This window comes from Aquarana catesbeiana, linkage group LG01, assembly GCF_042186555.1.
Source record: "Aquarana catesbeiana isolate 2022-GZ linkage group LG01, ASM4218655v1, whole genome shotgun sequence".
NCBI lineage: Eukaryota > Metazoa > Chordata > Amphibia > Anura > Ranidae > Aquarana > Aquarana catesbeiana.
The window spans coordinates 472,102,656-472,125,417 of NC_133324.1; the positions used below are offsets into that span (position 1 = coordinate 472,102,656).

At 43.4% G+C, this 22,762-nt stretch overlaps 1 protein-coding gene across 1 annotated transcript in view; it reads left to right on the forward strand.

Annotated features, from left to right (window-relative positions):
* Positions 1-22,762, forward strand: part of LOC141101990 (stimulated by retinoic acid gene 6 protein-like) — a 132,056-nt gene that overhangs the window by 79,450 nt on the left and 29,844 nt on the right. Inside the window, exons 15-16 of the mRNA XM_073591235.1 lie at positions 19,975-20,094; positions 21,795-21,958. Of these exons, the coding sequence (XP_073447336.1) occupies positions 19,975-20,094; positions 21,795-21,958 (284 nt within the window). The remainder of the gene's footprint in view (positions 1-19,974; positions 20,095-21,794; positions 21,959-22,762) is intronic.

A 22,762-nucleotide genomic window follows, 5' to 3' on the forward strand; every position in this document is an offset into this window, starting at 1 on the left:
CAGTGTTGCCTCCTCCATGTTACTCCCCTTCCTGGCCCTTTTTGTTGTAAGGCAGAGGGGAGGCACCTGGGATTGGGTGAGGCTACTGGGCCTGGCCACCTCCTGGCTGACACTTACCCCCACCTCCTGGCTGACACTTACCCGCCTCCTCCTGTCTGCCCAGTTCCAGAGCCTCGTCCTGGCTGAGGTCTTCCTCTGTATGAAAAAGGGCCATAGTTTTAGTTTTTGGTTCATCAATCACACATAATTTTCAGCTCATGACTGTTGCAAATTGAATGTTAATAAATAAAAAAAGACTATCATTCTGAGCCCAGCATTTTTCATTCATGTCACAATCATTTTTGGCCCCTACTGTCTATTGATATGTAAAACACTTTTTGTTAAATCATTCATTTGTTATCAATAATAACATCTAGTTAACAACAATAATTTTCAGACAATAAATATGTTAACAAATACTATACCTGGCTCCAGCTGGGCTCCTCAAATTCTTCCAGGATGGAAGGCCCAGGTTGGTCCTCGGAAGCCTCAGCTTGAGGGAAGGGTAGATGAAAGTAAAGAAAGTGATTCCCTGGCTTCAATCTGGTCTTCCAGAAACCACATCCTGTGGTAGTACCACAGACTGGGTACATACACATCTTTTGCTGCTGCTCCTGATTTCATGGAAGCCTGGACCTTATTAAGCTCCTTCCTATACGTGCTTCTCAAGCTACTAATTTTCTGATCCACAAACTTAATGTCTCCGTCGGGGACCTGCGTCTTCACAAATTGCAGCAGTTTCTCCAGTGATGCCTTCCTAGCTGGTTTATTTTGATATAAAGGGTTTTTAACCTCCCACAAATTTCTCATATCCCTGTATCTGTCTATGAACTGGCCCATGAATTCAGGGTCTTTGAATTGTTTCATATTTGCTGCAAGACAAAACACAAAACAAAAACTCTAATATCAGGCTAAACTCTCCTAATCTTATCCCAATATAGGCCTCAATCTCTAATCAGTATAGGCCACTGATGTCCCAAGTTAAAATGTTACCTTCGTTAGAACGTTCGTCGCTTCTGGTCCTCCTTCCTCCGCACACAGAACGTAGGTACGACACATGCATGTTAGCTTTATATACACTGCGCATGCGTGAAATTCCGCCCGCGTTGCCTGCCCCTGACTTTTTCTAGAATATTCCCCATTCCTTCTTCGTCGCAGTGGGAGAGGAACATGGCGGAGACACAGCAGGTGCGTAATAGCAGTAACGAGGAGGAAAGCCCGTAGCCAGAAACGTCACAATCCCACAGGAGATTTAAGGCATCAAATATGGCCTTTGTAGAGATGGTGGAGATGGTGGACATTTTGAAGAGGGCCGACTATGATGGGAAGTATGGACCTTACCTAAACCAAAAGGTGAGAAAGGCCAAGATCATGTCTAAAGTATGGAGAAGTCTGCGCAGGAATTTTGGGGTACGACGATCCAAGGAGCAATTGAGGAAACGCTGGTCATACCTGAAATTGAGGGAGCACGATCAGTATAGAAGGATCAAGAAACTGCTTCTAAAAAGTTATTTAATTTCAAATGCTGAATCTGTCCCCTGCCCTCTCTGCAGTGAGAAACAAACACCGCCAATTGCTCAGTTCTCCCCCTCCATTCTGAGCAGAGAGCCATAACTGTCAGTGGCTCTCTACCCTCCCCTCCAGCACTCACTGGAGCACTGGGCTGTGGAGGGGACTTTAGGGGCTCGCTCAGGCTCTCAGCAGATCACTGAGGAGCTGAGTCATATGGTCGGGATCTTTTACCGAGCCTGGACAGCAGTGGCGTCAATAGGGCTGGTGTCACCTGGTGCGGTAAAACACGGTGTAACCCCCCCGCCAACCCCCAATAATTTTTTCCCCCCCAATTTACTTTTTTTTCAAAAACTGTACTCAAGCAGGTGGCTTACTGGCCAAATTACTGAAGTTTGAAATTATAATTTTTTTTTTTATGTTCATGGCAGGTGACTGCATGTCCCTGGTGTACAGTAGCAAAAACCAATCCCCCCCCCCCAGTTATCAGAACAGCACAGGGCGCCGGCAGGGAGACACCATGGCAACCCCCCCCATCCCTCACCTATCACATCTCAGCTCCTGGCGGACACCCCCTCATCGCAAGCCGACATGCCCCCACGCCCGTTACCACACCAGCTCTGGGCCAGGGCAGGGCGGGCTCAGGTAAACAGTACACCCATCCCAGGTGGCAGCTGGAGAGGAGAGGACAGTGTGCAGCCATGCCCCCTGGTTGTTAATAGTGACAGGCTCAGCAGCGAAGTAGGAGGAGAAAGACCCAGGCCAGGTGCGGCTGTGGCGCTGGAGGTTTTTCTGGGTCTGCTAGAAAATAAATGCCAAAGGGAGCAAGGGCTTTTGTCACCCTCGGGAGAGTCGGGATGGTGTCACCCCTGTAACAGATATCACCCAGGTGTGGACCGCACCCCCCTAGCGACGCCACTGCGATGTCGGCTGAAAATGGGTCACAGGAGTGCAGAATGAACTGCACTTCTGTGATCCATTGGAGAAGTATGGCCAAAAAAGTTTTGGCCATACTTCTCCTTTAATGCAAACACTTTAGAGTTGCAAGTTAAAAAATGTGCATGCTTGCATAATAGCAAATGTGAGCTGCCATCATTGGTAAATGTCATATTACCTACAGTATATTCGATCTTGTAGAGTCTGTTCATCAGCATTAGTTTGTGGTGATGAAGTAGTGCTACCATCTGACGGAAGTGATGTAATTATGCCTTCCCATGAAGTTTTCTATATGAACATTTTTTTTTTCTTTGCCAGTAGCTGGCTGTGTTTTAGGGTATAATCCTCTCTCCTGCTTTTTTATGAGCCATTTGTACTTAAAAAAACACACTTGTGGAAATCCTATGACCTCTTAGGGAGGCTGAAACCAAGAGGTCACAGCTTTTTTTCAGCTGGAACTCGACTTTCATGTAAAAGTGATCCAGGCGGATTTACAGCCGCTTTTTCATTTTTACAAGAACTCATCCTTCTGCTGCTGCCTGTGGTGGATCCCTGGCTCTCCCATTGCTCTGTGGTAAATGGTTAAGACAACTGCCTACAGAGAAGATGGAGAAACATTTGTTCCCTGATCTCTTTTGTGACAAATGATCTCGGAAACTAGGAGGATTTCATCACTTTTTATTTATCATCACTTTTTATTTTCTTATAGCCAGGAAAGCAGCTGCTTTGAAGGGCAGGGAAAACTTTGGGGGTCTAATAGACCCCTGATGTCACGATAAGGAGTAGCTGTCACTGCCTAAAGCTATCACAAGGGGGCTTGTTCACCCGTTTGTGATAGCTATCAAGTTAAATGAAAAAAAGCAAATAAAAAAGAGTTTAAAAAATACATTTAAATAAAATAAATTAAAATAATAAATACAAAATTAAAAGCACGCCCGTCCCCCTGCAAATGCAAATGCACACGTAGTTAATTAAGAATATGTAAACAGTGATTGCACCACATATGCAAAGTATCCTATTAAACGTCGGAGTGAGTGCAATAATTCTAGGGCCATATTTCATGATTAACTGTACACTGATAACCTGTAAAGGATTTCAAAATGTCACCTATGAACAATTTTAGGTACTGTAGTTTGTCGCCATTTCACAGGCATGTGCAATTTTAAATCTTGCAATGCTTGATATTTACTTACCTGATCCCTTAGACCGGTTTCACACTGGGGCGGTGGGTGCGTCAGCGGTAAAACGCTGCTATATTTAGCGGCGCTTTACTGTAATTTTAGCAGCGCTATTCGGCCGCGAGCAGCCGAAAAGGGTTAAAACTGCCTGCAAAGCGCCGCTTTGCCGGCGGTATAGCCACGCTGCCCCATTGATTTCAATGGGCAGGAGCGGTGAAGGAGCGGTGAATACACAGCTCCTTCACCGCTCCAAAGATGCTGCTTGCAGGAGTTTTTTTTCCGTCTTGCAAGCACACCGCTCCAGTGTGAAAGCCCTCAGGCTTTCACACTGGAGACACAACAGCGGCTGTTTCAGGTCGGTTTGCAGGCGCTATTTTTAGCGCAATAGCGCCTGCAAAACGACCCAGTGTGAAAGGGGTCTTACTCTTCTGATCCGCTAAACCCTTCTCTCTGACGCTTCAGGTTGTGGGCAGTCCCTCTGCGTTCTCCTGTACAATGCAGGGCTATTCTGTAGATTCAAAGCCATTGTTTCTAATTTTTTGGAACACTTTAAGCTCTGGAATAGTACCACTGGATTGACGTAGGGCCAATGTGCTGTCTATATTTAAAAAGGGATCAAAGTCTTTACCAAGTAACTATAGACCTGTTAGTTTAACTTCTATAATCGGGAACATACTGGAGAGTTTAATAAAAGACCACATAGATGTGGCAACAAACAGCATGGATTCATGAAAGACAGAAGTTGTCAGACAAATCTGATTTCTTTTTTTGAGGGAGGTAAGTAAAACCTTAAACAAAGGAATGGCTGTGGACGTAGTATATTTCCATTTTGTCAAAGTGTTTAACACAGTTCCCCACACACGGCTCATGTGTAAGGTAAAGTCTACAGGCTTGGAAAGTTCAGTTTGTAAATGGATAGAAAACTGGCTAAAAGACAGAATTCAGAGAGTAGTGGTTAATGATTCTTACTCTGAATGGTCTAAGGTTATCAGTGGTGTACCCCAAGATTCAGTGTTGGGACCCTTACTTTTTAATACATTAATAAATAATATAGGGTCTGGGATTAAAAGTACGATTTCAATCTTTGCAGATGACACCAAGCTATGCAGTGGAATAACATCCTTACAGGATGTATCCAATATACAAACCGACCTTAATGCACTCTAATTGGGCAACTATGTGGCAAATGAGGTTTAATGTTGTTTAAAAATGTAATAATGTAAAGTTATTTACTTGGGGGCTAAGAATATGTATGCATCATACATAGGGGAGTACAACTGGGGGAATAAATGGTGGAGAAGGATCTGGGTGTTCTGGTAGATCATAGGCTCAATAATGGCACGCGATGGCAAGCTACAGTTTCCAAAGTAAGCAAAATCCTTTCTTATATTAAGAGAGGTATGGACTCCAAAGAGAGAGAGAAACATAATTTTACCCCTGTACAAATTATTAGTAGGGCCTCATGTGGAATATACAATTCAACTTTGAGCACCAGTTCATGAAAAGGATATCGGGGAACTGGAAAAAGTGCAGAGAAGGGCAACCAAACTGATAAGAGGCATGGAGGAGCTCAGCTATCAGGAAAGATTAGAAGAACTGAATTTATTCTCTCTTAAGGGGGGATATGATTAACATGCATAAATACATAAGTGGTCCATATAGTAAATATGATGTTTAGTTATTCACTTTAAAGAGGTTGTAAACCTCCAAAAAAGAAAATCTCCCCAAAAAAACAAACTGCAAGACAAAGGCATAATGAGCTAGTATGCATTATGAAATACTTACCTTGGAACGATGCCCTGAACTGGTGCCGGCACACCGCTGACAGGGCCGACATCTTTCCTGGAGTTACTTCCGGGTTTGCTGGCTCCGGCGCTGTGACTGGCCGGAACCGCGATGACGTCACTCCCACGCATGCGCACGGGAGCGGCCCTGAAAGAAGGCACAAGTGGGCCGTTCCTTCAGTGCGCATGTACCAATGATACAGTACCTACAGGTAAGCCTTATTACAGGCTTACCTGTAGGTACAATTAAAGAGGCAGACTTTACTCCCACTTTAAGGTCATCACAGAGGACAAGGGGGCACTCTTTACATCTGGAGCAAAAGAGATTTAATCTCCAAATACAGAAAGGTTTCTTCATAGTAAGAGCTATGAAAATGTGGAATAGACTCCCTCAGGGGCTGGTTCTATCCAGCTCAGTATATTACTTTAAAAAGGCCTGGATTCTTTTCTAAATGTAAATAATATAACTGAACACTAACATTTATAGGTAAAGTTGATCCAGGAAATATCCGATTGCCTCTTGGGGGATCAGGAAGGAATTTTTTCCCCTGCTGGAGAAAATTGGATCATGCTTTGCTGGGGTTTTTTTGCATTCTTCTGGATCAATTGTAGGTATAGGATTGTGTATATAGGATTGTATAATCCCCCCCCCCCCCCCGGCCCATTTATTGGTTGAACTAGATGGAAAAGAATGGTCTTTTTTTAACCAGACTAACTATGTAACTACACTATATTACCAAAAGTATTGGGACACCTGCCTTTCCATGCACATGAATTTTAATGGCATCCCAGTCTTTTTTTTTTTTTTTCTTTTTGCCACATCAGTGAATTCTTTGGGAGACTTAATTCAGCTCAGCTGTTCATGTGCGTCCCTTCTCATTTTTACATCATCGTAGCTTATCATCGTAGAAAAAAAGTAGTTAAAAAAGTGCCATTACAAAATTTTCCTCCCGCCTAGATATCAAAGAATATTTCTCTATTTATGATAACTCTCTATTCCACTACTGATGATTAATTTCTCACTCAAAAACCCCACCCCCCCACCTGTCCTCTGTGCATTATATTTATTAACCTCATTACTGATCTAGATTCTAAGTTTTTCAACATAACTCCATGATTTTTTAAATTCCCTCCAACACTACCACTTAACATTTTCCACCTCCCTATTTTCTTCTCTATTATAGGACATCCGTTCCATGTTATAAGTTTCCTCAACAGCATTTATCCACTCCCATATCTGTGGGCTTTCTATTGCTTGCCAATTTTTAAGAATTAGCCTTTTCGCTGCATTTAGTAAATGTGGAACCAAGGAAGCCCTATATTGTTTCACATCTCCTTCTGTGCCGTGGAAGAGCACTATCCACGGATCCTCCACTACCTCCGTTTTAGTGATTTCTTTAATATAAGCCAAAATCTTTTTCCAATACTTTCTAATAGTAGGGCAGTTCCACCAAAGGTGGGCCATAGGGCCCACTTCCTTACAGCCCCGCCAACATTCTGCCGACTCACCCCTTTGATAGTTGCAAATTTTATCGGGTGTTGCATACCAGCTGGTTAAACATTTGTAGTTCATCTTGGCTGTTTTTATATCAACTCCCGAACTATGGGCTAGGTCCAAAATTTTTCCAATAGTGCTTGTGTCTTTCTGTGATCCCAGTTCCCTTTCCCATTTTTTGATGAATGGAGGTACCTCCACCTCGTCTTCCGATAGCAACATTTTATAAACCTTTGATATAGTGTTTTTTGTGTTGTCTGTTAAACACAGCCTTTCCAACACAGTCAACTCATCTCCTGTTCTTATTGGCTGAGGTAGTTTCTTCACGACATGTTCCAGTTGCATGTACCTCCATTCATCAATCGCCCACGCTTCAGTATTTTGTTTTAACTCTTGGAGTGTAACTATTTTCCCTTTTTTTATTATGTCTCTAAGTTGAGCCCTATCGTTTTTTATCCAATTCCCCCCTATATTCATTTTTCCTGGTGCAAAATACTCATTTTCTTTTAATGCTATTAAAGGTGAATTATATATCTTATTAAAGTGCTTATACGTTGTGTCCCAAATCCTTAATACAACCCGTGTCAATATGTGTGTGTTTTCGTCTAACGTTCTGTAGTGGGGGGGGGTTCCAAATTATGGTTCCCAAGTGTGCCTTACTGTAATTTTTTTCGATGTTTTTTTTTTTTTTCTTTTTTTTTTATTAGACTATATAAAAAAAAAAAGGTTGCATGAGCATCCTCTTGTGCTATCATCACATCAACTACTAACCCTTAATTCTCTGGTTCTCCTTTATCTCTGCCCAGTGCTGATGGGCAGTCCACTTCCTTAGGTACGTTTCAAGCTAGGTCCAGATCAGGGGGCTATACCTGACCACTGTAACCAAGAGCTCCAAATTTTTATAAATTTGTCGTAACTACTTCTCCTGGTGTAAACAGTTTTTTCTGTCAATACTAGCTTATCCACTGTCCTAAGCCAGTCTTCTGTAGTTGGAGGCATACTGGATAGCCAGGACTGTGCTATTAATTTCCTAGCTTGGTAAAGACACTTTCCTATAGCTAGTTTCTTACTATTGCATTCCACACTTTCCCCAAGCAGGCCAAGGATACAAACCCTGGCCTCCTGTTTCAACTTGGTTTTAAACCTAGTTTCTATAATCCTAATTATCTCTGACCAGTACCTTGCCAGCCTTGGGCATCTCCATACCATGTGTATTAAATCACCAGTATCCAAACATCTAGGGCATTTGTCATCCGGTCTGCGGCCAAACCTAAACAATCTTTTAGGGGTATAATAAGCCCTGTGTATCAGAAAAAGATGTGACACCTGTTGCGATGGGGAGATCGACACCAATGGACTAGCCTTCAAGATTCCCTTCCACTGACTGTCGGTTATCTCCCCTACCTCCCCTGCACACCCTTCCCTGACGCCCAGAGTCGTTTGCAGTTCTAGCAGTTTTGCAGAAATTTGTCAGTTTACCATTGCTATCAGACCCTTAGTAGAGGTTGCTCTAATGATTTTATTTAGGAGTGGTGCATTGCACCATTCTAATGGGCAGCTACTAAATTGACTGTTGAGTGCGTGCCTGATCTGCAAATAGGTAAAAAAGGTGTTATTTGGAATCCCGTATTCACACCTTAGCTCAGTAAACGGTTTCAAATTTTTACCTTCAAATAGCTGCACCAATCTACAAATTCCGTGGCGGATCCATATCTAGTTTTTTTCTAACGTTAACAACTCCCTCAAACTCCTGTTATCCCATATGAGCGAGAATTCAGTATAGCCTCTGTACCCCATAATCCTCTTGGTGGCCTGCCAGACTTTAATGAGCAATTTATATGTTGGAGACCCCTCCCGGAGTATCCCAGCCTCTAGTGCCTCTGCCAGGGAGCCGTATGGGACATCCTGCATCATAAGTTTTGCGTTGGAGTTCGATCAGCCCTGATTTTCGCAGCCTCCTAGATGTTGTAGTTGTGCCGCCAGGAAATAGCTATAGGGATGTGGTACTGCCAGTCCCCCATCCCCGACAGGGCGCTGGAGAGTTTGTAATTTGATCCTTGCCTGCCCTTTCTTCCATATTAATTCTCTAAATATAACGTTTAATTTATGAAACCAAGTATTCCCAATCCAAACTGGGGAATTGTGAAGTACGTATAATAATTGTGGCATCCAAACCATCTTAATCAAATTAACTCTCCCTGCCAGGGATAGCGGGAGTTGGCACCAAATAGCACTTTTCCTTCTAAATTTTTCCAGTAAAGGGACTAGATTGTCTCCAATATACTGTGCCGGGTCAGTTGAAATAACTATCCCCAGATAGCACATCTTCTCCACTACCCTCAATCTCGGCAAACTACCCCTTTGAATATTACGTGACGAGTCTAGTGGGAGCACTGTTGATTTTTCCCAATTAACCATCAGGCCCGATGACCTTCCAAATCTTTCCACCAGCTGTATTGCCTTTTCAAGAGAAGGTCCCGTATCCCCAAGAAAAATTAGCACATCATCAGCGTAGAGCAGTGTTTCTCAACTCCAGTCCTCAAGGCGCTCCAACAGGTCATGTTTTCAGGATTTTCATTATTTTGCACAGGTGAGTTGATCAGTTTCACTTCCTTAGTAATTACCACAGCCGTTTCATCTGAGGAAAATCCTGAAAACACGACCTGTTGGGGCGCCTTGAGGACTGGAGTTGAGAAACACTGGCGTAGAGTGCCACTTTTTCCGACCCATTCCTCTCTCCAAATCCTTGTATTCCAGGCGAGTGTCTTATTACCTCTGCTAATGGCTCCATCGCCAGTGCAAACAGCAGGGGCGAAAGTGGACACCCCTGCCTCGTCCCTCTCTCAAGGGATAGCCACTTCGTATATTCACTATTAATCTTTAACCTAGCTTTTGGATAGAAGTACAAGGTCTTCACCCACTTGATAAATTTCGGGCCAAACCCGAACTTCTCCAGTACCCACCAGAGATACTCCCACTCCAAGCTATCGAACGCCTTGGCAATATCCAAAGCGAGGACTGCTCTCGAGCTCCTAATCCCTGCCGGGGACTGGAGGTTCAGGTATGCCCTTCTGATGTTAATACTATTGGATCTATTTGGGATAAACCCAGACTGGTCCAGGTGTACTAGCTCTAATATATACCTCTTTAGCCTAGTGGCCATTATTTTTGCCAATATTTTTATGTCAGAGCATAATAGCGAAATGGGTCTATATGATGCTGCTTCAAGATGGTCTTTCCCCTCCTTCTTTATCAGGACTATATTGGTTTCAGTCATCGAAGCTGGCAGAGTACCTTCCGTAATCGCCCAATTCAATGCCTTAAGGAGTTCTGGGATTAATGCCTCCCCAAAGTACTTATAGATTTCCACAGGCAGGCCATCAGGACCTGGGGCTTTCTGGTTGGGCATATCTACCACTGCTTGCTGTACTTCCTCAAAAGTTATGGGGGAGTCCAGGCTGGCCCTTTCACTTTCAGAAAGGTGTGGCAGACTAACACCCTCTAAGAAGTTCTCTATCTCTCTTACTTCCAATTGTTGTTGCGATTTATATAGGTTGCTATAGTATTCAAAGAATATCTTTTTAACCATCAAGGGGTCCGACGTAGCTGCCCCGCTAGGAGTTCGAATCGCAGCGATCGTTGAGGAGGGCGAGTTAGTATCAGCTAGTAGTGCCAACATACGACCTACTTTTTCACCCTCCTCAAAGTATCTCTGCCTCTGGAATAGTCTCTTGTTTTCAGCGTTTTTGAGCATATCCATCTTGTACTCCTGCTGCTTTTCTACCCAAAGCTGCTGTTTTCCTGGACTTGGGTCCGCCACGTATTGTTTTTCTAGATTTAACACCTCTCTCCTAATTTGCTCCCCTTTTTCTCTTGTTTGTCTCTTAACCCGTGTTATATTCTGTAGGAGGATACCCCTCAGAAATGCTTTGAGGGAGTCCCAGACCATCCCCTGCGACACCGAACCTGAATTAATTAACACAAATTCATTTATTTTTTCCGATATGTCCAATTTTTTTCCCATAATCTCCAGCCATATAGGGTTTAATGCCCATATTCTCTCATTATTTCTATTATGGATATTAATCGCCAGCGTCAAAGGAGAATGGTCCGATATCCCTCTCGGCCTATACTCTATTTTTCCTATAAGGGGAAGCGCCCCCTTATTTCCCACTGCCATATCTATGCGAGAGAGAGTTTGATGCGACTCCGAGTAGCACGAGTACTGCCGCTCCTCTGGGTTACGGATTCTCCAGAGGTCGCACCACCCAATCTCTTCGAACAGCTGGGTAAGCCGTCCTTCAATTGCTCTATTCTCCCTTGCTCTTGGGGGGAACCTGTCTATTTTCCCATTAAGTACCATGTTGAAGTCACCCACCACTATAAGTGGGATATCACCTTTGTCCTCGACATATTCTAAGAGGCAATATAAGATCTCCATCTTGAAGGGAGGGGGAATATACACATTAGCTATGACAAAAGGTTTACCCTCTATTGTACAAAATAAAAAGACATAACAGCCCAGTGGATCGGTCCTAACATCCCTACAGGAGAACACCATCCCCTTTTTAACCAGTATACATACTCCTCTCGAGTAGGAGGTATGCACTGAATGATATTGTGCTTGAAACTTTTTGTTCCAAATTAAGGATTTAGAGTCATTGGTGAGGTGAGTCTCCTGTAAGCACACCAGGCCCGCTCCCAATGCCTCCAGCTCTAAAAGTACGGTGGCTCTTTTGATGGGGTCTCCCATGCCCCGAATATTCCATGAAATTATTCCTATCATACTAACCCTCCTTTAAGTTATAAGTATGTATACAAATAAATAAATATACATATAAAAAATAGAATAAATATACGATATGCGAAATAACTATACATCTTCCAGCACAAAAAAAGGAAGAGAGAGAGGAAGAGGAAAGAAAAAAAAAAAAAAGAATCAATATGGTATTGAACACTAAAACCTCCTTAGTTAAACCTACTGGTGCCAAATATTTATTTACAAGCTCATATGCCAAAATTCCCATCCCCTTTGAACCTACCAGGTTTTTCCTTTACTATTTTAATATGTGAATAAATTTTACCAAAAAGCTTTGTGATGACTTTATCTTAACCCTCTGTGCATTTATTACTAGTGTATAGCAACCTTTTAATTTTGAATAAATTTTCCCTATCTCTTTACCCTTGTGCCCCTCCACCCCCCCTCCCCCCCTGCCATTCTAGGCCTACCCTAGGAGCATTACTTGTGACCCATTTAACCCTCCCAACCAACTCGTTCCCCAACTCCTTTCCTCTCTTCCTCAACCAGCCGGAAACAAAGGAAAAAAAAAACTTTCCCCTAATTGACTCTTCTCCCCCCCTCGCTGTGCTCTCCCTCCCCCCCTCCCCTATCACCATTAGCACAATAACCTCCCAAACAAACATTCCCCACCTGTTGTAAACTCTCATATACCTTTTTCTCCAACACACCAAACATCTTCCCCCCACCCTCCAGCCCCTGCTGCCAAAAGAAAAAAAAAAAAAAATTCTATATCAACTATTGTGATTCCAACCCTACGAGTTCTTTTTATTTTCTTCCAGCCATTTTGTGGCCTTTTCAGCAGAGTCAAAAAATTGTGTCCCTCCTGGAGCATCAATACGTAGTCGCGCAGGGTAAAGCAATGCATAAGATATTTTCATATTTCTCAAGTTGCGCTTAATTTCAGCAAATCCTGCTCTTTACTTTTGCAGATCTGGGGAGTAATCCGGGTAAATTGATATTCTAGTGTCTTTATAAAAAATGTCTCCCTTTTCCCTGGCTTTCCACATTAGAACTATCTTGTCCCTGTAACTAAACAGCTTCAAGATTAATGGCCTGGGGCGGGAGCCTGGAGAGCTCAACCTAGTAGGCATCCTGTGAGCCCTCTCAATGGCAAAAAAATGAGAAAAAGTCTCCGCACCAAAAGTCTCTCTAAGCCATCTCTCCAGGAAAGCTTCTGGACAGGATCCCTCGCTTCCTTCTGGGAGGCCTAGTACCCTCACATTTTGTCTGCGGAGTCGGTTCTCCATTTCATCCATTTTACTTTTATAAGAATCCAACTGGGTCTGCATCATTCTAAATTCTTGCCTCATGGGATGTAAAATATCCTTTACTTGGCTTAATCTCTCCTACAAATTAGACGTTCTTTCCACGGTTTTCTGTAATTCTTGACTCATAGAACCCAGTTCTTCTTTAAGGCCTCTTAGCTGATCGCATAAATCGCTCAGTGATCCCCTGCAAGCATTAACTGCGCTCAGAACCTCTTTCAATGTGTGTTCGGTCTCACTGGGCATTTCAATACCAAGATTAACTTCACTTGTCTTTCCCTGGGGGTCCCTTTCAGGGCTTTTTTTATTCGCCGATTTCGTAGTTGTTAATAATGCTAATGTAGTTTTACTTAAGCTCTTTCTATCCCCCATACTTCCCGTCTTCTCTTGGGATTGCTGAGCACCTTTAGCTGGGGAATGAGAGGGAGTATGGGCGAATTTCTCCAGCTTGGATGCCGCGGCAGAGGCAGACGCTGCAGAGTTCCCCTTCTCTTTAGCTGCCCGGGTAGCCTGCGCAAGTGAGCTCTCATGGGGCTGTTGAGAGTGCTCCTCTCCCTTTTTTTTGGTCATTTTACTTGTCTTAATATATCTGTCAGCAATCCTGATAAGCTATGCCAGGGAGGGTGCCCAGTATTGAACCCCCTATTTCACTGTTCCCCAATAAGCAGAAAAATACTATTCAAGGATCAAAGGGTCAAGGGCAAAATACAGCTTGGAGAGAGAGAAACAATAACATTCAGCAGTAAGTTCTTGCTAATCAATAGCTCCTCATGATACTATACTGCGGTACCAAGAAAGGGGGACAGTTCTGGTTATTACCTTGTTATTGTTCCAAAGCGGTTTCAGCCAGCCCTCGGCCCGGTCAAGCCCCTCCAGCGAACCCCCCTGTTGTCCCGGGCTCCGTCCTACGTGCTGCTGGTTCTATTGATTCCCCGTGCAAGTCAGCCTGTACGCTGTCGCTTCTCTTCCCCGTCAGTGCACGTGGAGCTTGAGCTCCCGCGAGAGTGTAGTGTGTTGCCAGGCGACCGCACGAGCCTGATGTACACAATCAGCTCGGCTTATCCACACAGGAGAACCGAATGGCCCCGATGCTACCAGCCGTTTCCCCCTTCCGTGCCAGGGTCCACCAGGTAAGGATGCTTCCACGGAGTTAAAGCAGAGTAAAAAAAAATAGCAAAGAAGACACAAGAATCTCAGGCAGTAGAGAGTTCGGAGTTCAGGTCAAACCAGCATGAGTAACATGGGCAGCAGCAGCAGCAGGGAGCTGGAGCGTGGAGAGACACACACCTCCGTTCACCCTCTCATCCGGTCACGCCCCCCAGCTTTTTCGATGTTTACCCATCTTTTTTCTTTGTTGTCCCTCACCCATTCAATCACTCTTGATAAAATTATTGCTTTATAGTATTTTTGAATATCGGGGACAGCCAATCCTCCTCTTTTTTTTTTCCTGTTTTAATATCTGTAAGGAGACTCTCTGTTTTTTATTATTCCATATAATGTTCGTTATTATTGATTTATCTTTCTAACATAGAACTGCGGTAACATTACTGGTAGCATTTGGAGCTTATATGTAATTTTTGGGAGAAGGATCATCTTTATGGCGTTAATACGCCCCATCCAAGATAATGGTCTGTTAAGAAGTTTTTTAAGAAAAATGAGGGGAATAACTGCGCTACAGTGAAATACATAAACAATAACAATTATAGCCGCGATTCATCTATGTAACACAAACACCGTGAAATTAAATAAGAAAAAAAGGGGGGCTGAATCGCGCTAAAACAGATTGGTGATCATACACATCATCACCAAACCAAATATTTAGAACTAAGTGAAGAGTTCCCCTTTAGTGTATACATAATATAAAAAACACATGTCAAATGAATAATCAATCCAAAAATAAAATGTTCAAAGTGATAATAAAAAGTCCATGTATAAAAAATAAATCACCCAAGTGATATGAAAGTATCTTTAAAAAGTTCCAAAAAACATAAATTCTTGCTGTAAGAAAAAAGCGTGCTTGCTCCACCACCGTGAAATCAGACTGGCCGCTTACCAGAAACTCATGATCCCCTGTTACAGAGGATCAGAGAAAGCTGTTTGTTAATACTGCTTCGAACCACGACCAATGGATCAGAGACCTTATACCGAGATGGGACATCAAAGACTGCAGGGTCAGGCTAAAGATGTTCACACTGACAGGTACTCAGACATCAGCCCACAGCATTGCAGATACGGTCATAGAAGGAAAAAAAGGCTCCATATAGTGTAAAATCATTGACTTTATTGGATAAGTAAAAAGTTAAACTCACATGTTAGTAGACAATAGTAGGCATGTAGTGTAGTCTGGAGCGCAGGCCGGAAGCTCACAGACAGCCCGTCCCACTGGAAACAACAGCAGCAATGGGAGGTGCCCCTGGATGATGTGATTCTATCAGGTAACGCTGCGTAGGGCAGAGCGACGTGTTCTCGTATTCTCTCGCAAACCCTATTGCCACTCTCCTTGCTCTCTTCGTAATTGTATCCCTAATACCAATGTAATACCAATTCGGGAATTCCTTAGACCATAATTTAATATTTGATTCATGTGATAGATGAGTCTCCTGCATAAACACCACTTCTACACCGTACCCCTTAAGTTCTTTTAAAACCTTGTGTCTTTTGGAAGGTGAATTTAATCCCCTAACGTTATATGTCAAAAAGTTAAGTGTTGTCATTTTTCTCTTATTTGTTTCTGCCTTCTCTGCTCCTCTAGCCTGTATCGGGTTATTTCTCTTCTTTTATATAAATTACACAGTGTAGGCACCCCCCCTCCTCCTCCTCCCTCCCCCCCATCCCCCCGGCCCCTCTCTGGCCCAGGAGTCATTGAGGGCCATGCAAACCCTAGACCTCTCTGACTCCCTTTATCTTAAGGTGAGGCTTCAAGTGTGTCACTCAACTCCACTCCACTTGATGGAAAAAGTGGAGGGAGTAGGCCGGTTGTAGACCGGGTGCCCTCCCTAGCCCTGTTCTTACCACCCCCCGACCCCCCTCCCCAAAACCCCCCCTCAGTTTTGTCTTACGGAGAGTCACCAAATTTTTTCTTCTTTTCCTGCTTTTCCTGTTTTAGCCTCCCATCATTCATCTGTCCAACCAGGAAGTTCAGGTACCTGTAACCCTAATTTATCACAGAAATCTTGCACCTCTTCCAGAAACCGGAGTCTAGCGGATCTCCCGTCTTTATAGCCAACTAAACCCAGCTGTATTTTATGTTTTTATTCCTCATCTGCTCCAAAAGGGGTTTCAGAAGTCTCCTTCTTGCTAGTGTTTCTGGTGCCAGGTCGGTGTAAACCTGTATCTCTGATCCCTCATATTACAGATGCGGATTTCCTCTCATTTTTTGCATAATTTCAGCTTTCTCGTCGTAAAATCGAAATCTTGCTATAATATCTCGGGGTCTGATTGGCTCCGTGTTATATATCCTCCCGACCCGGTGTACCCTCTCGATTTTAGGAAATTCTTCTGCTCTTTTATCCAATAAGGGGCCGAATATTGTAGATATGGTACTCCTTAAATCTTCACCTTTTGTTTCTGGAACCGATTGAATTCTGAGATTTTGCCTTCTGCTTCTATTCTCTTGGTCTTCTAATCTGTATAGAATTTTTCTCTGATTTTGTTGTGTAATTTTATTTGCTCTTTGAGGTTACATATCTCCTGTTCTTGTTCGTCCATTTTCTTTTCTGTCATTTCTGCTCACTCCAACAGATTACCCAAGTCTCCTCTTAACATGCTGATTTCTGATTTTATTAAATTTTCCAGTCTCTGGAACATTTCCATTATTTCTCCTTTTGTGGGGCTTTGCGCATTGTCTCTCCTTTCGGCCGTTCCACTCATGTCCGGCTCACTTTCCAATGTTAAATCGCCCTTCGAGTGGTCCTGCGTTTCTCCTATCTTCCCCTCTGCTCCCCCCTTCCTCACCGTCTTAGTGGGCCCCTGTCTCTCCTGATCTATATTCCTGGGGCTGGCCCCTTGTGACATATATTGTTTGACATATATTGTTTGATCGTAGACCCTGTAGTCTTGTCTTTTGGGGTTTTAGGGGGTCCCCCTTTTGTTGATTTGGTTGCGGCCTTACTCATATTTCCTCTCCTTTTTGTCCCTCTAATTTGCCTCCCCAGTCTTAGCTCTCTCAAATCCCCCCCCCCCCACTCCGATTGGAGCTCAGGACGGGAGCAAGAGAGGGGGGAGAAGAGAAAAAAGGAGAAAAGGGGGAAGGGGGATGGGGGGGGGGAGCAAGTGTTCCCTCTCCAGATGCAGAACCAAAATATAATATGATATACTTCCCCTTTCCCTTTCCCTCTCTCTCTCCCCCCTCCTTCGCAATCCCACCACTGCTTAGATTAGTCCCTCTGTTTACAAGTCCAGACCCCTCTTGCGTAACATCCAGTTTGTATTTTTATCAGCCACCTTGTCTTAGTATCTTGGAATTAGCCACGGGATTACACACACGTTTTACCCCCTCTGGGTCAATCCTTATTTTATAAATGCTCGGCTACTTCAAATTTCAGATGCGATTATTTACTCATGTAATAGGTGTTACTCTCTCCGCTACTATTTGTGTCTTTGTAGAATATTCTCTCAGTACAATAAGCGCTAGCTAGGGGTGTAGGATTCTTTAACAGTTATTTGGCTTGCTCATGTCCGACAGGCACGGGTTGCCAGCATTAAACTGCAATGTTATGCCTACATCAGTGTCAATTAAGGGGGAATACTTTTAAATACAGTCACTTTTTTATCTGCAAGCTGGATACTTTATAGATGAACATTCACAAACTCTATATTCATCAGATGTCAGAGACTCTCACTTACCATACAAAATCCTCAGTGGGGGTACCTTCTTTTTTCTACTCCTCCAGGCTTTGTATCCACTAGACTCCCATACCTCCTTCTTCCGGCTCCACACTTCACAGACCACCTCCGGGTGCTCTGCTGTTTCTAGAGTGCCAAGGGCTCAGACTCCTGTGAGGAGAGAATCAGGGGGGGGCGCCAGGTAGACGGAGGAGAGGGGGCAGGGAGGGGGCGGGCCCACCGCTCACTGTCCCCGCACACCGTGTAGAATCTTCTCTTAATACAATATATGCTTTCTAGGGGTGTAGGATTCTTTGCCTGATATTTAAATTGCACATGTCTGGTGAGCACGGGTTACCAGCATTGAGCTGCAATATTATGCCTGCATCGTGTCAATTAAGGAGGGATACTTTTATATACAATCTCTTATTTACCTCTGGACCGGATAAATCGTACATTCACAGACTCTGTATTTACCAGATGGCAGAGACTCTCGCTTAACATGTAAATTCCCCAATGGGGGTACCTCCTTCTTCTGCTCATCCAGGCTTTGTATCCTCAGACCGTGTTGTTTCACAAGACTCCCATACCTCCGGCTCCTCACTTCAGGTCACCTCCGGAAGATCTGCTGTTTCTTGCATTCCTGGAGCTCAGACTCCTGTGGGGAGAGAATCAGGGGGGGCGCCGGGTAGAGGAAGGAGAGGGGGCGGGGGGCGGGCTCGCCGCTCACTGTCCCCGCACACCGCCTCACTCACCTACCACCTTAGCCACTCTCTCATACTCCTTCATGTGGCCCTGCTGCAATAGGCAGGTAGGCTCTGCGTCAGCTGGCTTAGGAGACTACAGTGGGTTCGGAGCGGTTCCTTCTCCCAGTCTCCTATCCCTCATCCGAGACCGCCACGGCTGGATCCGACGGGCTACCCGCTCCTCCTCCCGACCTTCACACCTGCGTCCCTCCCTCTGTGACGCCCGTTACGTCATCACGTTTCTGCACCCATCGTATTATGTATGGCATCCCAGTCTTAGTGTAGGGTTCAGTATTGAGTTGGCCCACCCTTTGCAGCTATAACAGCTTCAACTCTTCTGGGAAGGCTGTCCACAAGGTTTAGGAGTGTGTCTATAGGAATGTTTGACCATTCTTCCAGAAGCGCATTTGTGAGGTCAGGCACTGATGTGGACAAGAAGGCCTGGCTCACCATCTCCACTCCAATTCATCCAAAGGTGTTCTATCGGGTTGAGGTCAGGACTCTGACCTCAACCCGATAGAACATTCCCAGAGACACACTCCTAAACCTAGTGGACAGCCTTCCCAAAAGAGTTGAAGCTGTTATAGCTGCAAAGGGTGGGCCAACTCAATATTAAACCCCAAGACTGGGATGCCATCAGTGGTAGCTGGTGCTATATTTTTGGGGGGCCGGCAAACAAACCACCCAACCCTCACTGTTCGTTTGGTTGGTTAAATCCCCCACCCCCCTGACGCTCAACCATTCGTCCACCCATCAGCGCTGCACTTACCCTATCCAGGCACAGGCAGTTTCTGCATCTCCTCCTCGGCGCCTCCCCCCCTGCTCCCGGCCAATTCAATCACTTCTCCTCTCGGCCAATCGGGTCTTAAGACCCTCTTCCTGATTGGCCGAGAGGAGAAGCAGGAAGACAATAGCGAATACTAATTCGCTATTGTCACACAACTGGGTGGATTCCCAAACACACCCTTTTTTAAAGCCAATTAGAGCCTCAGGCTCTAATCAAGTGCTTAAAAAAAACAAACAAAAAAAAACAAACATTGAAATCCATGCATCCAGCGCCCTGCATGTAGATTAGGGGCCGGGCGCATGGATTAGGGGGGTGGCGCCCTTGTGCCCCTAATGGAGCGGCTGCTACTGGATGCCTTTAAAGTTCATGTGCGTGTAAAGGCAGGCATGCCAATACTTTTTGTAATATAGTGTATGTCAGAGTACCTGCGACCGACAGATTGCCTTAGAATAGGTTGTAAGAAGATGGTCTTATTAGCACCATACAGAGCTTGGGTAGGCTTGTGTTCAATCCCCAGTGATGACAAATTATTTTTATTTTTCAAATGTAATTCTGTGAAGTTTAAGTTACAATTGTTCCATTACTTATGATTTGTTTTTGTTTTTTTAAGCCTTACAATTTCAATCGTTATTTTGCTGATGATTCTGCAAGTTGTATTAGCTGGGCAGTTCTTTCTACAAAACAAAATATCACCAGAAGATAAACAGAAGCCCCTAGCTCTCAATAACAGGTATTATTTCTACTCTATAATTTGTAAATGCAATTTATAACATATGTATTCTTGAGGAATACACATTTCTCAATTACAGGTACTCTTAGGCCTGCCATTGACAGATCAAAATTTGGCCAGTTCAGCAAGAATCAGACGAATTTCAATCCATCTATGGGCAGGCTGGTTGTAATCGATCCATCAATCAACTTTAACTTAAATCAACCTTAACAACCAGCCTGCCATTTTTTTTTCGTCTGATCACTGCCAGCAGCTATAGCAGCCAGTGGTGATCATTGTATACTGCCGTTGGAGAAGGCTACCTGCGCTCCCCGCCGGCAGAACAAAAATAGCGTTGCGGGAGGGATTCCCCATCAACATTGACTGTGTTGATGGGGGTATCAATCAATTTTCTTTCCTTCAACCATAGGTTGAAGGAAAGAAAATTGCTTAATGTATGTCCTGACTTAGGAGGGGTCATACCAGCATAGCAAAGGCTAACATCCATTTCTGAAGGTGGCTACTGTATTACCCAACTCTCGTGGGGCACAAGTGGTGCTTGATCCAGAGCAAGTGCATCATGGCATGTGATGCTATAAGAAGAGATGCTCTGCCAAAGACCTGTTTCACACAGATCCTAATGGGAGTGCTGATTGCCACTTTAAGGAAGCTGTTAGCAGGCTTCAGCAGGCTTTCAACAAGCTTCAAGAAGTGCTGAAGCCTGTTGGCAACTTGTTTAAAGCATCCCCATTAGAATCTGTGTTTAACATTTACAAACTGGAGTTTAATGGTACTTTAAAAACTTCAACAAATCTTGCTAAAAGCTCTGTCGTTGCTTTGTCAAAACTTATTGTTCACACTGCTCTTATACCAGCTGAAGCCTGCAGGAAACAGGCCTTAGGCTCCATTCACACTAGCGCGTTTTTTAATGCATTTTGCATTTTGCAGAAATTCATGGGAATTTTTTAACGTGGGTTCCTATGGAACATGTTCACATCAATGCCTTTTTGTTTCTCTGCATTTTTGGAAAGGGTCAGGGACTTTTTTTCATGCAAAATGCAGCGTTTTGCATGTAATAGAATTCAATGGACAAGCATCAAAAACACAAGTGCACCGTTTTTGCAGCGTTTTTACAGCGTTTTTGATGCGTTTTTGGCTTTTTTTTTTTTTTTTTTAAACTGTTAAAAAAAAAAAAAAAGCAAAACGCGGCAAAAACGCTGCTCAAAAACATGGCAAGCATGACAAAAAAAACTCCAAAAACGCTCAAAAGCAACATGCATAGATGTGAAGCCAGCCTAAGGCTGGCTTCACACCTATGCATTTTTAGTGCCTTTTGCATTTTGTAGATTTGCACTACAGAACGTGTCCCATAGGAAACCATGTTAAATGGACTGTAGTGCAAATCTGCAAAATGCAAAAAGCACTAAAAATGCATAGGTGTGAATCCAGCCTTAGAATTAGTAATACGTTCTAAAAATCACTAGTGAAATAAGCAGCTTAGAAATTATTCAGCCAATTGAGAACATATGAACCACATTTAGGAACAAACTATTCTTAGTTCTACAAACATTAATACCTGGATTGTTGGAAGAACAATCAATTACTACTCTAGCATAATAGATAAAAATACCTCACAACATCACAGCAAGATGTGGCACAGCTATGTAAAATAGTAGTGATGACAGTTATTTCCCAATTCAATTATTTGTTTTTCTTTTTAGGAAAGCCTTCCATAATTTCAATTATTTCTTCTTCTTCTACAATGTAATCCTTGGTTTGAGCGCTTGCCTATTTCGGCTCTTCTGTAGTCTGATTTTGGGGACTTGGCTGATTGCAAGGATTGACAGGACGATACTGCAACGCGGATATGAGGCAGCTGATATGGGTAAGATAGTTGATTGGTTAGGGTGATTACTTTTACTTATGTAGCGGTACCCCCATGAGGACTGCTGATTGACTCTATACCCCACTGGCTACCCCGACTCTGCAGATCATCTCTTACCTCTGACACCTTGGTTTCCATTCTGCAATGTGATGTTAGCAATGAGAAACTCACACAATTTCACTGAACCACTCAGAAAAGTTTACTAAAATAAGTAATGCAACACAATGAAGAGCATGAATAAACACAAATTATGATTGGTAACTGTTATCCATTAGGGCACATAAAACATAACTTATACCTCTATAGTCAATTTAAAGAGTATATGTGAACAGGTACACAGAGGGATAAATACTCAATATCTGGCAAAACATATATTAAATTGTATAATATATTAGCGCAGCTTCTCTCTTCCAATTATTACGTGCAACTTTTGCTATATGCTGCTGCTTTTTTTGGGACTTTTTATATATTTATGATTAATATCAATAATCTTTAATACTTCAATAAGATTGCTGTATGTATCTTAGCGCGTTTTTTTTTCCCTATGTATTAAATACCTTCCTTCTGAGGCCTCAACACACAGACCAAAATACAGTAATAATCTTTACATTCAAAAACACAGTGTAAAATCTAGCATATACTCAATAGCTCCCCCTAGGTTGTAATTCAGAGTTTAACTTATGAGTGTAGCAGCAATGCTTAGGAAAAGAGGAAGATGGCAAAAGTTCTTTCAACCCTGGATATCTTCAGCTAGCCTGATGTTTAAACTGCAGTATTTGTAATCCACAATGACAAAGGAAAATA